The sequence below is a fragment of the Benincasa hispida genome, chromosome 1 (genome assembly GCF_027475165.1).
Source record: "Benincasa hispida cultivar pf3 chromosome 1, pf3_genome.v1.1, whole genome shotgun sequence".
NCBI lineage: Eukaryota > Viridiplantae > Streptophyta > Magnoliopsida > Cucurbitales > Cucurbitaceae > Benincasa > Benincasa hispida.
The window spans coordinates 11,156,422-11,170,627 of NC_143478.1; the positions used below are offsets into that span (position 1 = coordinate 11,156,422).

At 36.8% G+C, this 14,206-nt stretch overlaps 1 protein-coding gene across 4 annotated transcripts; it reads right to left on the reverse strand.

Moving 5' to 3' along the window:
• Positions 1-492: 492 nt before the first annotated feature.
• Positions 493-12,742, reverse strand: LOC120080957 (FKBP-like peptidyl-prolyl cis-trans isomerase family protein). Of its 4 annotated transcripts, none has more exons than XM_039035653.2 (7): positions 12,515-12,742; positions 11,317-11,413; positions 10,986-11,197; positions 10,722-10,831; positions 3,233-3,341; positions 2,783-2,859; positions 493-993 (listed from the first exon to the last, which is right to left on the reverse strand). In XM_039035653.2, the coding sequence occupies exons 1-7, from the start codon at positions 12,564-12,566 to the stop codon at positions 874-876; spliced, it is 777 nt and encodes a 258-aa protein (XP_038891581.1). In that variant the 5' UTR covers positions 12,567-12,742; the 3' UTR covers positions 493-873. The 4 variants fall into 4 exon arrangements, with proteins under 4 accessions (XP_038891581.1, XP_038891578.1, XP_038891576.1 ...); XM_039035650.2 differs by having other exon boundaries at positions 10,986-11,200; positions 12,515-12,727; XM_039035648.2 differs by lacking the exon at positions 12,515-12,742 and adding an exon at positions 12,016-12,215 and having other exon boundaries at positions 11,317-11,409.
• Between the last annotated feature and the right edge of the window lie 1,464 nt (positions 12,743-14,206).

The following is a 14,206-nucleotide window of genomic DNA, read 5'->3' on the forward strand; positions in this document are numbered from 1 at the left end:
TGTACAATCTGACATATATTCACTATTTACAATGTAGCAAGAATAAATATAGGTGAAAATGGTAGGATTTGAGTGTTACGTCAAGATCTTATCAATCTTTCTCTCGTTGTTATTTGTCGAATATTAAGTATCATAATATTCAAATGCATGGATGACAAGTTCTATGATAAAATCAAATACATTATAAAACTCAACTTTAAATTTGAACGATGATTTATTGTTCTCATCAACCTCAAGAGTTGCAATATTTTAAGAGTGCTTTCGATCATTGTTTGAGTTATAGACATACATCATTTATCACTATGGTAGTGTAATTTACCATTATTACAAATGAATTTACATTCAAGTATAGAAGCACTTCTCAAATGAAGCTGATAAATCGATCTTTAATTCTTACTTAGCATCCATTGATCAACGATAAACTTCTGCACTTGTAATTGTGTTATTAAAAACAGTCGCAGACACTTTTCTTTCAGTTCAAGGATAACTAGCTTGGAGATTGAACCAATAACTTTATAAGATCGTAATTGGTGCCTTATCTGCACGTGAAGAGGTACAAACTCTTTGCAAAGAGTAGATAAGCAAAGTTATGATTGTGCTCCAAGGTCGGCTCAGGAGATCTTGCCCACTCATTGGGAGAAGGTGAGAGAGAGAGAGAGAAACAAGTAACTTGGTAATATGATCTTTAATCTAATGATCAATCACTACAAAAACATCTCAGTTGGGGTGGGGGTGGGAGGAATTGACGGTTATTTTCCAAAAGGTTCCTCAGTAGAAAAGGTAATAAGTTCAGCATATACATAGAGCAGTGTGGACTTCTTAGGTTGATTCATCTCAAAGCTCCATGTACCTCAAAAAGACAACCTTCAACTCCTAGTTGCAAACAATATCAGAGTAAAAGCCTATTGTCCTCCTCTGACAATCCTGGACACTCAACAGTTCCACATCAAACACTTCAAACTGTTTTGAGCTGAAAAATGTAGAAGGCCCCACCTGTGGATAATCAAAAGTCAAATCAATTGAGATGAATCATCACATATCATATTAGTCACAGATACACAAAAAATGGTGACCACCAAAGTAAGTAGACAAGTGAACATTAATGTGAGCATTCTGCCTTTTCAACTTAAAGCAGTAAGCATGGGTATCCATAAGTTTTTCAAGATATGGGAACAGTGAAGACAATTTTACTCCAAGACAAAACAATGAAGTTTATCTGCATATCTGATTAGATAACTGAAATCCAGAATTCCTCCTTTGTCTTACTTGCATGGAAGACATGCCCAAAATGAGTGGAAGACATGCCCAAAATGAGTGGAGCAGAAAACTACCCTGTTTCAGGCAGATGATGGACAGCGAGTTTGTGGCTCTATGACAAGGCAATATGCTCCAGTATCATGCCCATTCTGCAGTTTTCTTTGAATTTAATGACAAGCTTCCGGTTCATATTACGTGCAAGAAGAATAAGCATCAGCTTATACATATTTCAGAAGAAATTTCATTCGTTCCAAGAAGTATGAATAACTATGCAAAGGAGGTTACGTACTGAAGGAGGAATTCACTCAATTCAGTGAAGTTCAAATAGTTCTTCATCTGACCGCTGAAGCTTAGGTTTGCAATAAGTTGATGCAGAAAAGAGTGGCTGTTGCATCTAAATGGGCACAAAAATTTTCACAAGTGAATGCATTAAAGAATTTCACTGTTGCAAATGTGAGGTTGCAAGTATAGGGTTCTTAAGGAAGGTTTACTGCCAAAAGAAGAGGTCTTAAGTAAAGTAGTCCTAGGAGATTCATTATTGAATATAACATCTCTGTCAAACCTTCTTTTCCTATAAAGGCAGGAAAGGGTGATAATATTTCTTCTTAGGAAGATGTTTTTCCAATGTCCATATTAGTGTGTCTACTGAGAATGAAGATCCAGAGAGCCTGTTTTTCCAATGTCCCACATGAAGAGATCTTCAAATAAACTCCGAAAGGAATTATACCCATTGTACTTCTCCAACAAGCTTCAAGATTTTTCGAACATCCACTTTGTGGTTACTGGTTTAGATATAGAACTAAGGTCTTCTGGATTAGTAAGGCCCATTCTCCGGAAATTTGCTCTGAAAGAAAACCCAGAACCTTATATTGTAAAGAACGCGGGGAAATTTTGGAGAGTATCAAGTTTTGAGGGTTTTCTGGGTGTATTTCAAAGGCTTTTCAGTTTTCACAATCAATTACTCCTGTATTTTGAAGGGTATTTTTTTAAAAAAAATAACTTTTTGCAACTATTGTTTCTTTTCTTTTTTATTAAAGCTTGTTCGAGGAAATTTTTGTAATCATATTGCCTTCTTGGGTTGATTTCCTTTCACCAGTTGTACGCTTACTATTATTGTCCTCTTATTTATTAGTTCAACTTATTTGCCAATGCCTGCTAGAGTTCCTCCATTGTATTACTTGTTTATCTCGAGTGGGCGACTATCTAATCTGCCCCAACCTAGTATGTATGTTCTTCTCCAATATTAGTGTGGTCTCGCCTATTGAGATTCTAGTTTTCTGCTAAGCAAGAAAACGTCGCTTAATTTTCTATACGACTATAAACAATCTCATGATAAAAGATAGAGGGTTATCTAGCTGGAGATGACTTCTATGACATAAAAATACAACTGTAGCAAATGGGAGGTCAAATTATGGGTGGTCTTTCATTGCATGAAAAAAAATTGCTGCATATATAACAATCCGTTACAAGAAATTTAAGATGTTTATATAAAACTGAAGCAATAATCATATGCTTGAGAACTCACAGGTGGTCCAAGTTCTGGTGGAATTATTATTCTCCTCTTTCCCCCTGGTCTCATGCCTCGAATTCCTTCCTCGAATCCTACAATATTTCTCTTTCAGATGCTATCTGATTATATTCAACTGTATGTCAATTTGTAATTATATTCAGATGCTACCGAAATAGCCGGATTTTCAACAACAAATAGATCCTTTCATTGATCATGTTATTAATGTTCTAAGTACTTCAAGTCGTATAGTTTTAATTCTATTTTGTCCAACTGGAGATGTATTTTGTAACTCCTTTGACTCGGAGTTTTTCTCCCCCTCTTTTGTAATTTCATTGTAATTTCATACATAAATGAAATTGTCTCAAAAAAAATGTATGTCAATTTCTTCTTACTTTTACAAGATTGGTGAGTGTTTCCCCTTTTCTTTGTGGGTGTGTGTGGTGATGGGGGGCCTAATTTAACTACCTGGGACCAAAGCATTAGTGCCCACACGGATTCTGGCAGGAGAACCCTGTAAGTATGTGCTGTCAATTCGACGACCAGATTCATTATAGCCAACATAGTGAAAAATCACCTGAAAAGTCCTTCACAGTCAAAATGTACACTAGGAAACTCCACTAGTGTCAAAAACATGCAATGATCACTTATTACAAAATCAGCTGTTTATATAGAGGTTGGTGAATTATTTTTACCAACACATTTAAATTGTTCTTACAATTATTTAGATGAAACCAAGAAACATTTTTCATACATTTCCAGAGATCAAGTGAACATTGAAGTTCCTAGAAATAGAAATTCAGCTTTGTCTTTCAGAGAGACCTAATCACTAAACTATGTATCCGAATTAAAATCGTCTTATGTTAACCAATTCTAAGTCATGCTGACTGTAAAAGGTGCACGTGCATATAGCATTTTTATTAAGCTTCTGAGATTCTTATACAAAGTAGTCATCAATGGACCAATAATCTTTTGAGAATTGTAAGTGAATATTCACCGAGTATCATTTAGCCGTAGTAGGATTAGAATAGATTAGGGTATTATGGCCAAATCCTTAATTGATTAGGATTGAGATTAGTTTCCAAAATTGATTAGAATTATGATTAGTTTCCTTGATTTATTAGGATAAGGATTACAATTAGGATTAGTTTGCTTTCAAATTCTCTATAAATAGAAAGATTGCCTTTATGTATTGACAACTTTTGATTCATAATAAAGACTTTGATTTGATTCTTGGAGAAACTTCTCCTTTTATCTCTTAGGCTACATCAATTTGGTATCAAGCAGTTGTCTAGGCCAATGTTAACGGTCGTCGGTGGAAGATCGGGAAACTTTTGGCGACACGATCGCAAGAGGGAGCTTTGTGAGTTATGCTCGTTGTTGAACAATGCACCTCTAATTAGGGAGAACCCTTGAAATTCCAAAAAAGAAAGAAGAAACTGAAGATTTTTCAAGATTTTGCAAGAATGGACTTACACTGATCAAAGAAGATGTCCAAGAAAAAATCCATTAGTTTGTATACACAAGAAAATCAATTCTACTTCCAAAAACAGTGCTGGAATTTTGACTCAAGTGATTCTGAAGAAGAATTCCAACATATTAATTTTCCCCATGTCCGATTTCCTCGAAGAACTTATCATTATCCACATTAGAAATTTAATTTTAGTGATTCTAGTGACTCCACTGACGTTTCTAAGGCAGTTTGGGACAGAATAAGAAGGCAAAAATATTGACAAAGGGCCCAACAATCCAATCAAATCCGTTTTTCAAGAAACTACCCGGCAAGACTTTAAGAACCACAAGGAATTCAAAATCTTCCTACAAGAAACCAACATTTTAATCAGCCCATCCAGCCAAGAATTGGTGCTCTTGGAAATCAATTGGCAAGACTTCAAGAACCTCAAGGAACTCAAGATCTTCCGGCAAGAAACCAACATTTTAATCAACCCATCAAAACTAATGAAAACCAGCACTTGGGAAGAGATTTTTAGAGATCAATTACCGGGATATATGAAGGAAGATTCAATGTCTTTGGATGAAGGCTTTGTTGAGCATCATGAAAACTTAAATATGGCTCGAAAAAAGAAATATTATGATGAAAGAACACCCATGAATCATCCCAAAACCAATTTGGAGGTCGAAGCATTTTCAAGAAAACAGAAATATTCAAATAAAAACATTTATTTGGAGGACTTTCGAAAGAGAATGATGAAATTTGGGTTCTTTTGGAAAAAAAATAAGGAAAGGTATAATTATAATCAAGATTTTTCAAGAAACCATCAAGAATTACATTTAGTCACTCAAAAAGATCAAGAATTCATCCACTGGGTTGTGAAATTGCACAAAAAATGAACAGAGTAGAAGAAAATAAAAAATCAATTGAAGACAAATCTAATAAGAAAGGTAGAAAGATCGAAGAGGAGCTTATGTTGGAAGAAGAAAAAATTGATGAAACTAACATAGAGGTTGCTCAATTCGAATCAGATGATGAGGAACAATTAATCAATGAAATCAACGATGGAGGTGTTGAAGAAGATGAAGCCACTACAAAGAATGTGTCAATTTGGTTAGATCAATTAACTGAGACACACAACCAACTAGAATTACCTCCACCGCAAGAGGATAGAGCAAAAATTAGCCTTGGCCACAAAGAAAGACAACAAGAGAATCAACAACACAAATGGTATGCAAAAATGTCCAAGATTTACCAAGGATCATTCAAGACAACCAAGTTTATATCAGAGAAAATATTAGGAGGATGTAAATTCTTCAAGTGTGGAAGAAAAAGATACTCATGGGCAACCTAATTCAAAGAAAATTGAAAATCTTTTTACTCCATTCTTTGAAGGGCCTGCATATATTTTAACAACAAAAGATTTTTTGAACAACTTAATTCTTAGGTTAATTGATGATAGCATTGATGGAAATAATTTTCCCTTTCAAGAATCAAATATTCGATATATTGGCGTGGCTCGTGAAAATCGGTTGTTATTGGTGCCCGATGTTCAAAGATGTGTCTATTTGAGTGACTTACTTTTTATTTTTATCTTCATTTTATTTTAAAACTCGAGGACAAGTTTTTTTTTTTTGTGTATGGGGGGTGGGGGGAATAGAATTATGTAGTAGGATTAGAAAAAAATTAGGGAAATCCTTAATTGATTAGGATTGGGATTAGTTTCCAAGATTGATTAGAATTAGGATTAGTTTTCTTGATTTACTAGTGTTGAAAATGTTGTATTTGCCTTGAGGGCGGTTTAGTGTGTTGAAAATGTTGTATTTTCCCCAAGGGCGGTTTAGCTTTTTTTACTTGTCTCTACTATTTTTGGGTTTGCCCGGGTCCACTTATACGTTGTATCTGTGGTGTTTTAGTGTGTGGAAAATAATAAAAATTCTTCTATTGTGGTTTTTTCTCCCTAACCTAGGGTATTTCACGTAAACTTGTCTTCTTCTTTCTTCTACCCTTCTTTATTTCAATATGGTATCAGAGTAGGGTGACAAAACCCTAGCCACCATTAGCGAAGGCATAGCAGACATCGTAGACACCGCCGTTCAAGCCGTCGTCGACAGGTACCTCCAGTCGATATTCCGGCAGCCGTCACAGGGAGACCCAAGCAGCAGTGCGCCTACCCAGATCACGCCGGTGTACCAGGGAGACCTGAGTAGTAGCACGCCTACCCAGATCGAGCCAGCGTACCTCCAACCAACCCAGCCACGTCTTCGATCGACTCAGTCGGTGTCGTTAGTTCCATTCACATCTGTCCAGCCTACGCAGGTTGCACCAGCGCCTTAAGCCCAGTCGTCACTTCTCCCGTTGCGACCCAGATCAAGCTGGCGGCCCTAGCCCAGCAGTTTTCGTCTCTTCCGATCGCGGCCCAGATCGCTCTGGCGGCCATAGCCCAACAGTCGCCATCTCTTCTGGTCGCGGCTCAGATCGCATCAGTGCCTCCAACCCAACAGCAGTTGTTGCGTCTGTTTGCGCCATCTCAGCTGGATCAGTCCAGCCTTGGTAAACCTTGAAGCCCCTCTGTCTCAACCGATCTCCTTTCAATCGAATCAAGATCCTTCTAACACTCCGTATACGGGTGAATCCTCATATTTTCCAGGTGGACAGCCATCGACTACAAGAGGCACCTATCCTCAATATGCACCGGCTAAGCAGGGGGCAGTGGGTTTGACTGGATTGTCTCCAATGGTGGTTCAACAGTAGTTAATTAGTCTCCAACAACAGATTGTAGCCCTTGGAACGGCTATACATCCTCAGTCAGCAGTAAATTCTGTTATGTCTTCTAGCCTACCAATGTACTCAGAAAATCCGGTAACTTCTTTCCCTACTTTACCTTCAACGAATATACTATCTAGATCTGTGGGAAATTCTACAGGGAAAAAATTGAATGGTCAGAACTCGTGGTCTCAGTCCATCAAAATGGCCCTTGTAGGGCGTCACAAATTTGGGTATTTAATAGGTGAGATACCGAGACCTCGACCCGGCAATCCTTAAGAGCTTATTTGGAACAGAGAAGACTCCTTACTTCGCTCGGTGTTGGTTAACAGTATGGAATCATAGATAGGTAAACTCCTACTGTATGCAGCGACTGCTCGGGATATTTGGAAAGCCGTTCAGAAATTGTACTCTAAGAGGCAGAATGCATCACGGTTATACACACCTTGCATAAACAAGTTCATGAGTGCAAGCAAGAGACTATGGATGTTACTTCGTATTTCAACAAGCTATCCTTAATATGGCAGGAGATGGACCTGTGTCAGGAAATTGTCTGGGAGTGTCCGTGTGGTGGAGTACAACATTTCAAAATTGAGGAAGTTGATCGTGTTTATGACTTTCTCGCCGGTCTAAACTCCAAGTTTGATACTGTTCATAGTCTGATACTGGGGCAGAGACCGGTTCCTTCTCTCATAGAAGTATGTTCGGAAGTCCGATTGGAGGAAGATCAATCAAGTGCTATAAACAACCCGAGTGCCAGCTCCCTTGACTCTACAGCTTTTGGTGCAAAATCGTCTAGGTCCGATGGTAACAAGCAAAACAGTAAGTCTCCTCCAATATTTGAGCACTGCAAAAAACCCTGGCACACTAAGGATCAATGCTGGAAGCTACACGGTTGGCCCCCAAATGGCAGACAGCGCCCTCCGAATGATAAGTCAAAATTTGGTCAAGCACTCGCGAGTGAATCTACTAATGGAGCATCACAACCACGGGTGCATCACCAAAAGATGAGCCTCCTGTTGCTTCGCCGAGTACTGTCCATGAATCAGAACCGGCAACGGCTCAAGATCGTGATACCTCTGTGCTTGATAATACTGGTAAGTGTGTTGAGGGTGGTGTAATTGAAAATAGTGAAACTGTTGAGACTGCTTTAGATAATGCAAAGATTGCTGATGGCGATGGGTCATCAGGAGAGACTCAAGAGGATGGGAACTTGCTATGTGTAATCGAGTGTGACCACTGACCTAGTACTAGTGAGGAGACAGGTAAAGCAAGGGAGTATGATGCCTCTCTTGATATGCCCATTGCGTTGCGGAAAGGGACCAGGTCTAGTACCAAGTACTCCATGCATAGTTTCTTGTTTTACGCTAACTTGTCCTCTGAGTTTAGAGCCTTCACTACTAACCTGGATACTGTAACAATACCGACCAATGTGAATGTGGCCATGGAAATTCCCGAATGGAAGGCAGCGGTTATGGACGAGATGAAAGCTCTTGAGACGAATAAGACATGGGATCTTGTGGCTCTCCCTAAAGGGCACAAGACTATCGGGTGCAAATGGGTATTCACTGTTAAGTATAAGTCTGATGGAACATTTGATAGATACAAATCAAGGTGGGTAATTAAAGGGTTTACTCAGACGTACATGATTGATTACTCAAAAACTTTCTCTTCAGTGGCAAAACTAAACACGATTCAGGTTCTTCTCTCGGTGGCTATTAACAAAGATTGGCCTCTCCATCAACTTGATGTGAAGAATGTGTTCTTAAATAGTGAATTAGAGGAAGAGGTCTATATGAATCCTCCTTCGGGGTTTGAAACAGTCTCTGAGAGCTTGGTTTGACAAATTCACCACCTTTGTTAAGTCCCAAGGTTTTATTCAGGGACACTCAAATCATACCTTGTTCACAAAGAAGTCTGCATGAGGGAAGGTGGTTGTCCTGATCGTGTATGTTGATGATATTGTTTTATCAGGGGATGATACCGCTGAGATTACCAGATTAAAACAGAGAACGGCAGGTGAATTTGAGATTAAAGATTTCGAGAGTTTAAAATATTTTCATGAGATGGAGGTGGCAAGATCAAGAGAAGGAATATTTGTGTCTCGATGAAAGTATACCCTTGATTTGTTGAAAGAAACGGGTATGACTGGTTGTAAACCTATTAACACCCCTGTTGAAGCCAACGCTAGGCTAGGAGACTCAGCTGACGAAGTTCCTATCAATAAAGAAAGGTACTAACGTCTGGTAGGAAAGTTAATTTATTTGTCTCATACTAGACCAAATATATCCTATGCCGTCAGTGTGGTTAGTCAATTTATGCAGGCACCTTACAAAAGACATATGGAGGCTATTACTCGAATCCTGAGATATTTGAAATCTACTCCAGGAAAGGGCCTAACGTTCAGAAAACATGACAGAAGACGCATTGAGGTGTACACTGATTCTGATTGGGCAGGATCTGTTACTAACAGAAAATCAACGTCAGGGTATTGTACCTTTGCATGGGGTAATCTCGTGACTTGGCGAAGTAAGAAACAGGAGTGGTTGCTAGAAGTAGCGTTGAAGCAGAGTATAGGGCTATGAGTCTGGAAATTTGTGAAGAGGTGTGGTTAAAAAACGTCTTATCTAATCTCCATCAAGATAGCGATACTCCTATGAAACTCTATTGTGATAACAAGGCAACTATAAGTATGGCTAACAACCCTATGCAACATGATAGAACTAAACATGTGGAGATCAATAGACACTTCGTTAAAGAAAAGTTGGATAGAGGCAGTATTTGCACACCCTACATTCCTTCTAGTCAACAAGCTGCTAACATTCTCACTAAAGGGCTACCAAGGCAAAGCTTCGATACGTGTATTAGCAAGTTGGGTCTTATTTGACTTATACGCCCCAACTTGAGGGGGAGTGTTGAAAATGTCGTATCTGCCCTAAGGGTGGTTTAGTTTTTTTACTTGTCTCTACTATTTTTGGGTTTGCTCGAGTCTACTTATACATTGTGTCTGTGGTGTTTTAATGTGTGGAAAATAATAAAAATTCTTCTATCGTGGTTTTTTCTCCCTGACCTAGGGTTTTCCACATCTTTCTTCTAACCTTCTTTATTTCAATAATTAGGATTGCTTTTGTTGATTAATTAGGATTAGGATTAGGATTAGTTTGCTTTCCGATTCTCTATAATAGAAAGATTGTCTTCTTGTATTGACAACTTTTGATTCATAATAAAGACTTTGATTTAATTCTTAGAGAAAGTTCTCCTTTTATCTCTTAGGCTACATCACCTTCTAGGATTTCTTACATGAACAATCTTTAAGGTGCCAATCTTGTTGGCTGACATCAGAGATTGGAATTCATTTCCTGGAAATCTAAATTTTCGACTCATCTTCTCCTCTCTCTCTCTCTCCCTCTCTCTAACAAAAATGAACTCTCAATCCACATTGACACCATAAAATGCAACAAACGAATGGGCTAGCCAAACAATATTCAACTGAATGCATGCTAAACTCCCTTCCAGCCCATTTTATCAATTATCATCTAAGGATAGAAATATGTGTTAGATGCCAAAGTTAAGGCATAATAAGAATGCCAACACTTCATTTCACAGTATAAAGGGAATTTTGAAACTATACCGTATTGGTTTGCTAATCCTGAATATTACACCACTAAAAGATAGATATTGTCTCTGCAAGAAAATTGAAGAAAAGATATTGTAGTTATGAAGAGAAGAAAATCAAACCTGTTGACCATCCTTGGGGCAATCACCATTACCAACTTCGATATCCCAATATATGAGCCCAGAGTCACGTTTAACATAGGTCTCTGGTGCTATAACCTTAACCTCAAAACCTGAGCCACACATGATAAAAATCTGTAATGTTTAATATGCATTTGACTTGATTTACTCTCTGTTCTTTCCAGGAAATACATCAAAGTTACATTTAGAAAGGCAATGCCTTGAAGATACCCTGATAGGGCTATGATATAGAAGCATGATCTATACCTTCTCTGACAAAGCTTGGAAAGTCATCAGGTGCATTGTTTTCCCTTTGTCTCCGTTTGTTTTGCTCTAGTAAGCGTCTTTCATCATATGGATTCTTATTCTTCGTCTTGGCAGAAGAATGCCGAGTTGGAAACAAAGCTGTAGTTGATAAGAAAAATAGGAGAATCTTTCGCCTGGAATCCTCATTGGATAACGATATATAAGAATTCTCTCTGCTGAGCATGCACAGAAAATTTTCTGGTCAGCATTTATAATATGATCACAAGATACCTTCTTCACTATGAAATACAAATCAGTAATCACGATCATCAACCAATACTCAAAGTCTAACCGGCTGTGATTGAAACTATGACATGAGCAGTGGCGCTGTACTTGCTTGATTTGAGTTATGAAAGCTCTTGATGTTGCACATCCTGAAAAGGCCCTGTCTGCCAGAGGGCGTCAATAGACTCATAAAACCAAAGGAACAGGCAGAGATGAACCAATACAATATTCAACCCAATTCAATGAGGCATGCATTTAAAAACAGTGAAATTGCCACTTTATCTGTTAACTAACTATTGAACCAAAGGCTTAAGTTAATAGATTATTGTAAATGTAATTATAACAATTCTTGTAAGTACAGGCTTGGGAATGATTTTGAAATGATTGAATTATTTTTATCATGTTAAACACACTTCTAATGACTCAAAATCAATTAAATGTTTAGTTTTATACTTTTAAACACATTTTTTAAACTATTAAAATTGATTTTGAAAGATTAAAAGCATTTTACGAGTAATTTTGAAAATGATAAAAATGATTTTAACCATTTTAGAATCACTCCCAAACATATCTTTAACACTTCCTCATTTATGTTCTTAAAAGAAAATACTGATAAATGAGAGTCAATATTGTTAGGAGTGCAAACAAAATCGCATATTGGTTAGAGAAGGAAACAATCAGTAAGGACAATTATCTTCATTGGTATGAGGTTTTTTTTAGAAGAAATCAAAAGCAAAGTCACAAGGATAAGTAGACAATATCATACCATTGTGGAGATACGTGGAGGGAATCCATTGTCCCTATAATTGGGAATGAAATAAAATTTCGGAGGTACATAAGAATTCTTACTTTATACCCTGTTAAATCACCCCTGAATCTAAAAACTCAGGTACCCGAAAATTTAATTATACCAATACAATAATCAATATATATTCTGGTAAATGAATAGCTTAGATAAGCTCAACTACGAAAAAATGAACTTGCAGAAGGGGAAGGAGGGATCACTAAAGGCGATAAATCGCACTCCCTCTTCTACAAGCAACTATTGAGCAAAGCAAGGAAGATGATACGAAACAAATTGCCAACAATATTGATAATCTGACTTCAATCAAGAGAAAAATCAATCGAAATAACCCAATTAATAACAAAGTTCATTGTGAATATACAAAGGTAGAAAGTACCCAGAATGCAAGAATTAATCTCTGTACATTTCATCGCATATTGAAGATATGAAAGAAGAAGATAGGGAGTGGAATGGATCTTACAAGAAATAGAATGGCCGGAGGTAAGAGAGGGCGTTGAGCAAGTAATAAGCATATCTTCTGCAAATAAAATGGCGGAAAACGCTATGGCATGGCCGTTTTCCCGTTATTCCGAAGGCATTATCTTCAGTTTTCTAACTAAGATCGTATGTTATCTCATTTCTTATGGCGCCCTTTTACGATTTTTCCGAAATGCCATTTATCCACTATCGCCGCAAATGACCCATCTACGGCTAAGATTATTACCATTTCTTTTTTTATTTTTTTAAATTTTGAAAAGTTTTGTAAATATTTAATATTTTTCTTAAAGTATGTTATACATGTTTAATCCTTTAACTTCGTTGTCATCTTTTTTGTCCGGTCACTAATTTTCTAATTAAAATAATTAGGCATTCAAGTTTTTTTTATCGGACTTAGGCCATTCAGTTTTTAACTTTATTTTTATTCACCACTCAAAAAATTTTTAGTAGCCTTTAAATATTGAAAATGTAAAATTTGAAAACTAAATCTCGAATAAGATTCGAATTAAATAAATTTTGAAAAATACAATCAAATATTTATATAATTATTTCAAATTATGGTAATCATTTTCTTGAGTTGATTATTTCATCCCAATAATTTATGTATATATTCATGATCGTGAATAGTTATTCAATTACTCTCTTGAAGAAAAAAGAGAGAAAATCTCCTAGAAAAATATATGAGTAGAGTATTTTGAAGTCATATTGACATTAAATTTTATCTAAAAACCAAGAATGAGATGTAATTCAGAAGAGATAATAGTTCAAATATTCTTTTCAATACAACACAAGGAAACTTCAAAGTATAATTTCAAAGCAATGTCAATGTCAATATGCTAAAAATGAGACGTTTTTATTTTATTTATTTTATTTAACTATTTTTGAGGTTGGCAGCTTTGAATATACACTCCACTTTCCTTTTTGCAATCGAGACTTTTTCCAAGCACAAGAAGGCCCACAATATATCTGATTTATCAAAGCCCATGCTTGTGTTGGCCCATAGAATTTGTTCTTTTCATCTTATTTCGATATGGGTTTTCCTTTTGTGTGTTATTGGTAGAGACGAGTTAGGCCGACTAAAAGTCTAAAGAGATAGAAGACATAAAAATAGAGATATAAGCACAAGTTGAGATACCAAGGTAAATGAGACTTACATCCGACCAACGGTCACCTGTAACTTTAAAACTTAAAGGTTAGTTCAAGTGAATTGCTCGAAACCTAAAGTGAACTCAGATGACCCACAAGAGAATTTAGAGAGAACTCAGATGACCCACGAAATAGCCTAGACGGATTAGGAAAACCCATTGAGGAGTCTTAACTGAACTCAGAGAATCCATAGAGAACATGACAGAAGCCTAGTAGTAACAGTACAAAGTCATAATGACAATTCATGGATAAGTTAAGTCAAGCATATTTGACATTGGTAGTCATTTTGGCAAGGTGGAGTTGTAATCGTTCAAAGTATAATAACTTAGCGATGTTGTGGATTAATGAAGTTTTGTTATGAGATTAGATATCCATTACATAATATCAAATCTATATATAAGCAATCAGAATTACTCGAATTTTACCATTAGAATCAATTTTCGGCATCAAGACGACCCAGAAGAAACTTCCAATGAAATAAAGCTTCTTTGGATAACAATATCAGAAATCCCCTCTGGCCATTCTTTTC

Bases quoted from the DNA above. Each gene is read 5' to 3' on its own strand.
- LOC120080957 (XM_039035644.2), bottom strand. From the start codon at position 12,086: ATGTACCTCCGAAATTTTATTTCATTCCCAATTATAGGGACAATGGAT. The intron at 11,410-12,015 runs GTATGATATTGT...TCTGGCAGACAG, and splicing joins CTCCACGTATCTCCACAATG to GGCCTTTTCAGGATGTGCAA. The intron at 994-2,782 runs GTGAGTTCTCAA...GATTATCCACAG, and splicing joins CACCAGAACTTGGACCACCT to GTGGGGCCTTCTACATTTTT.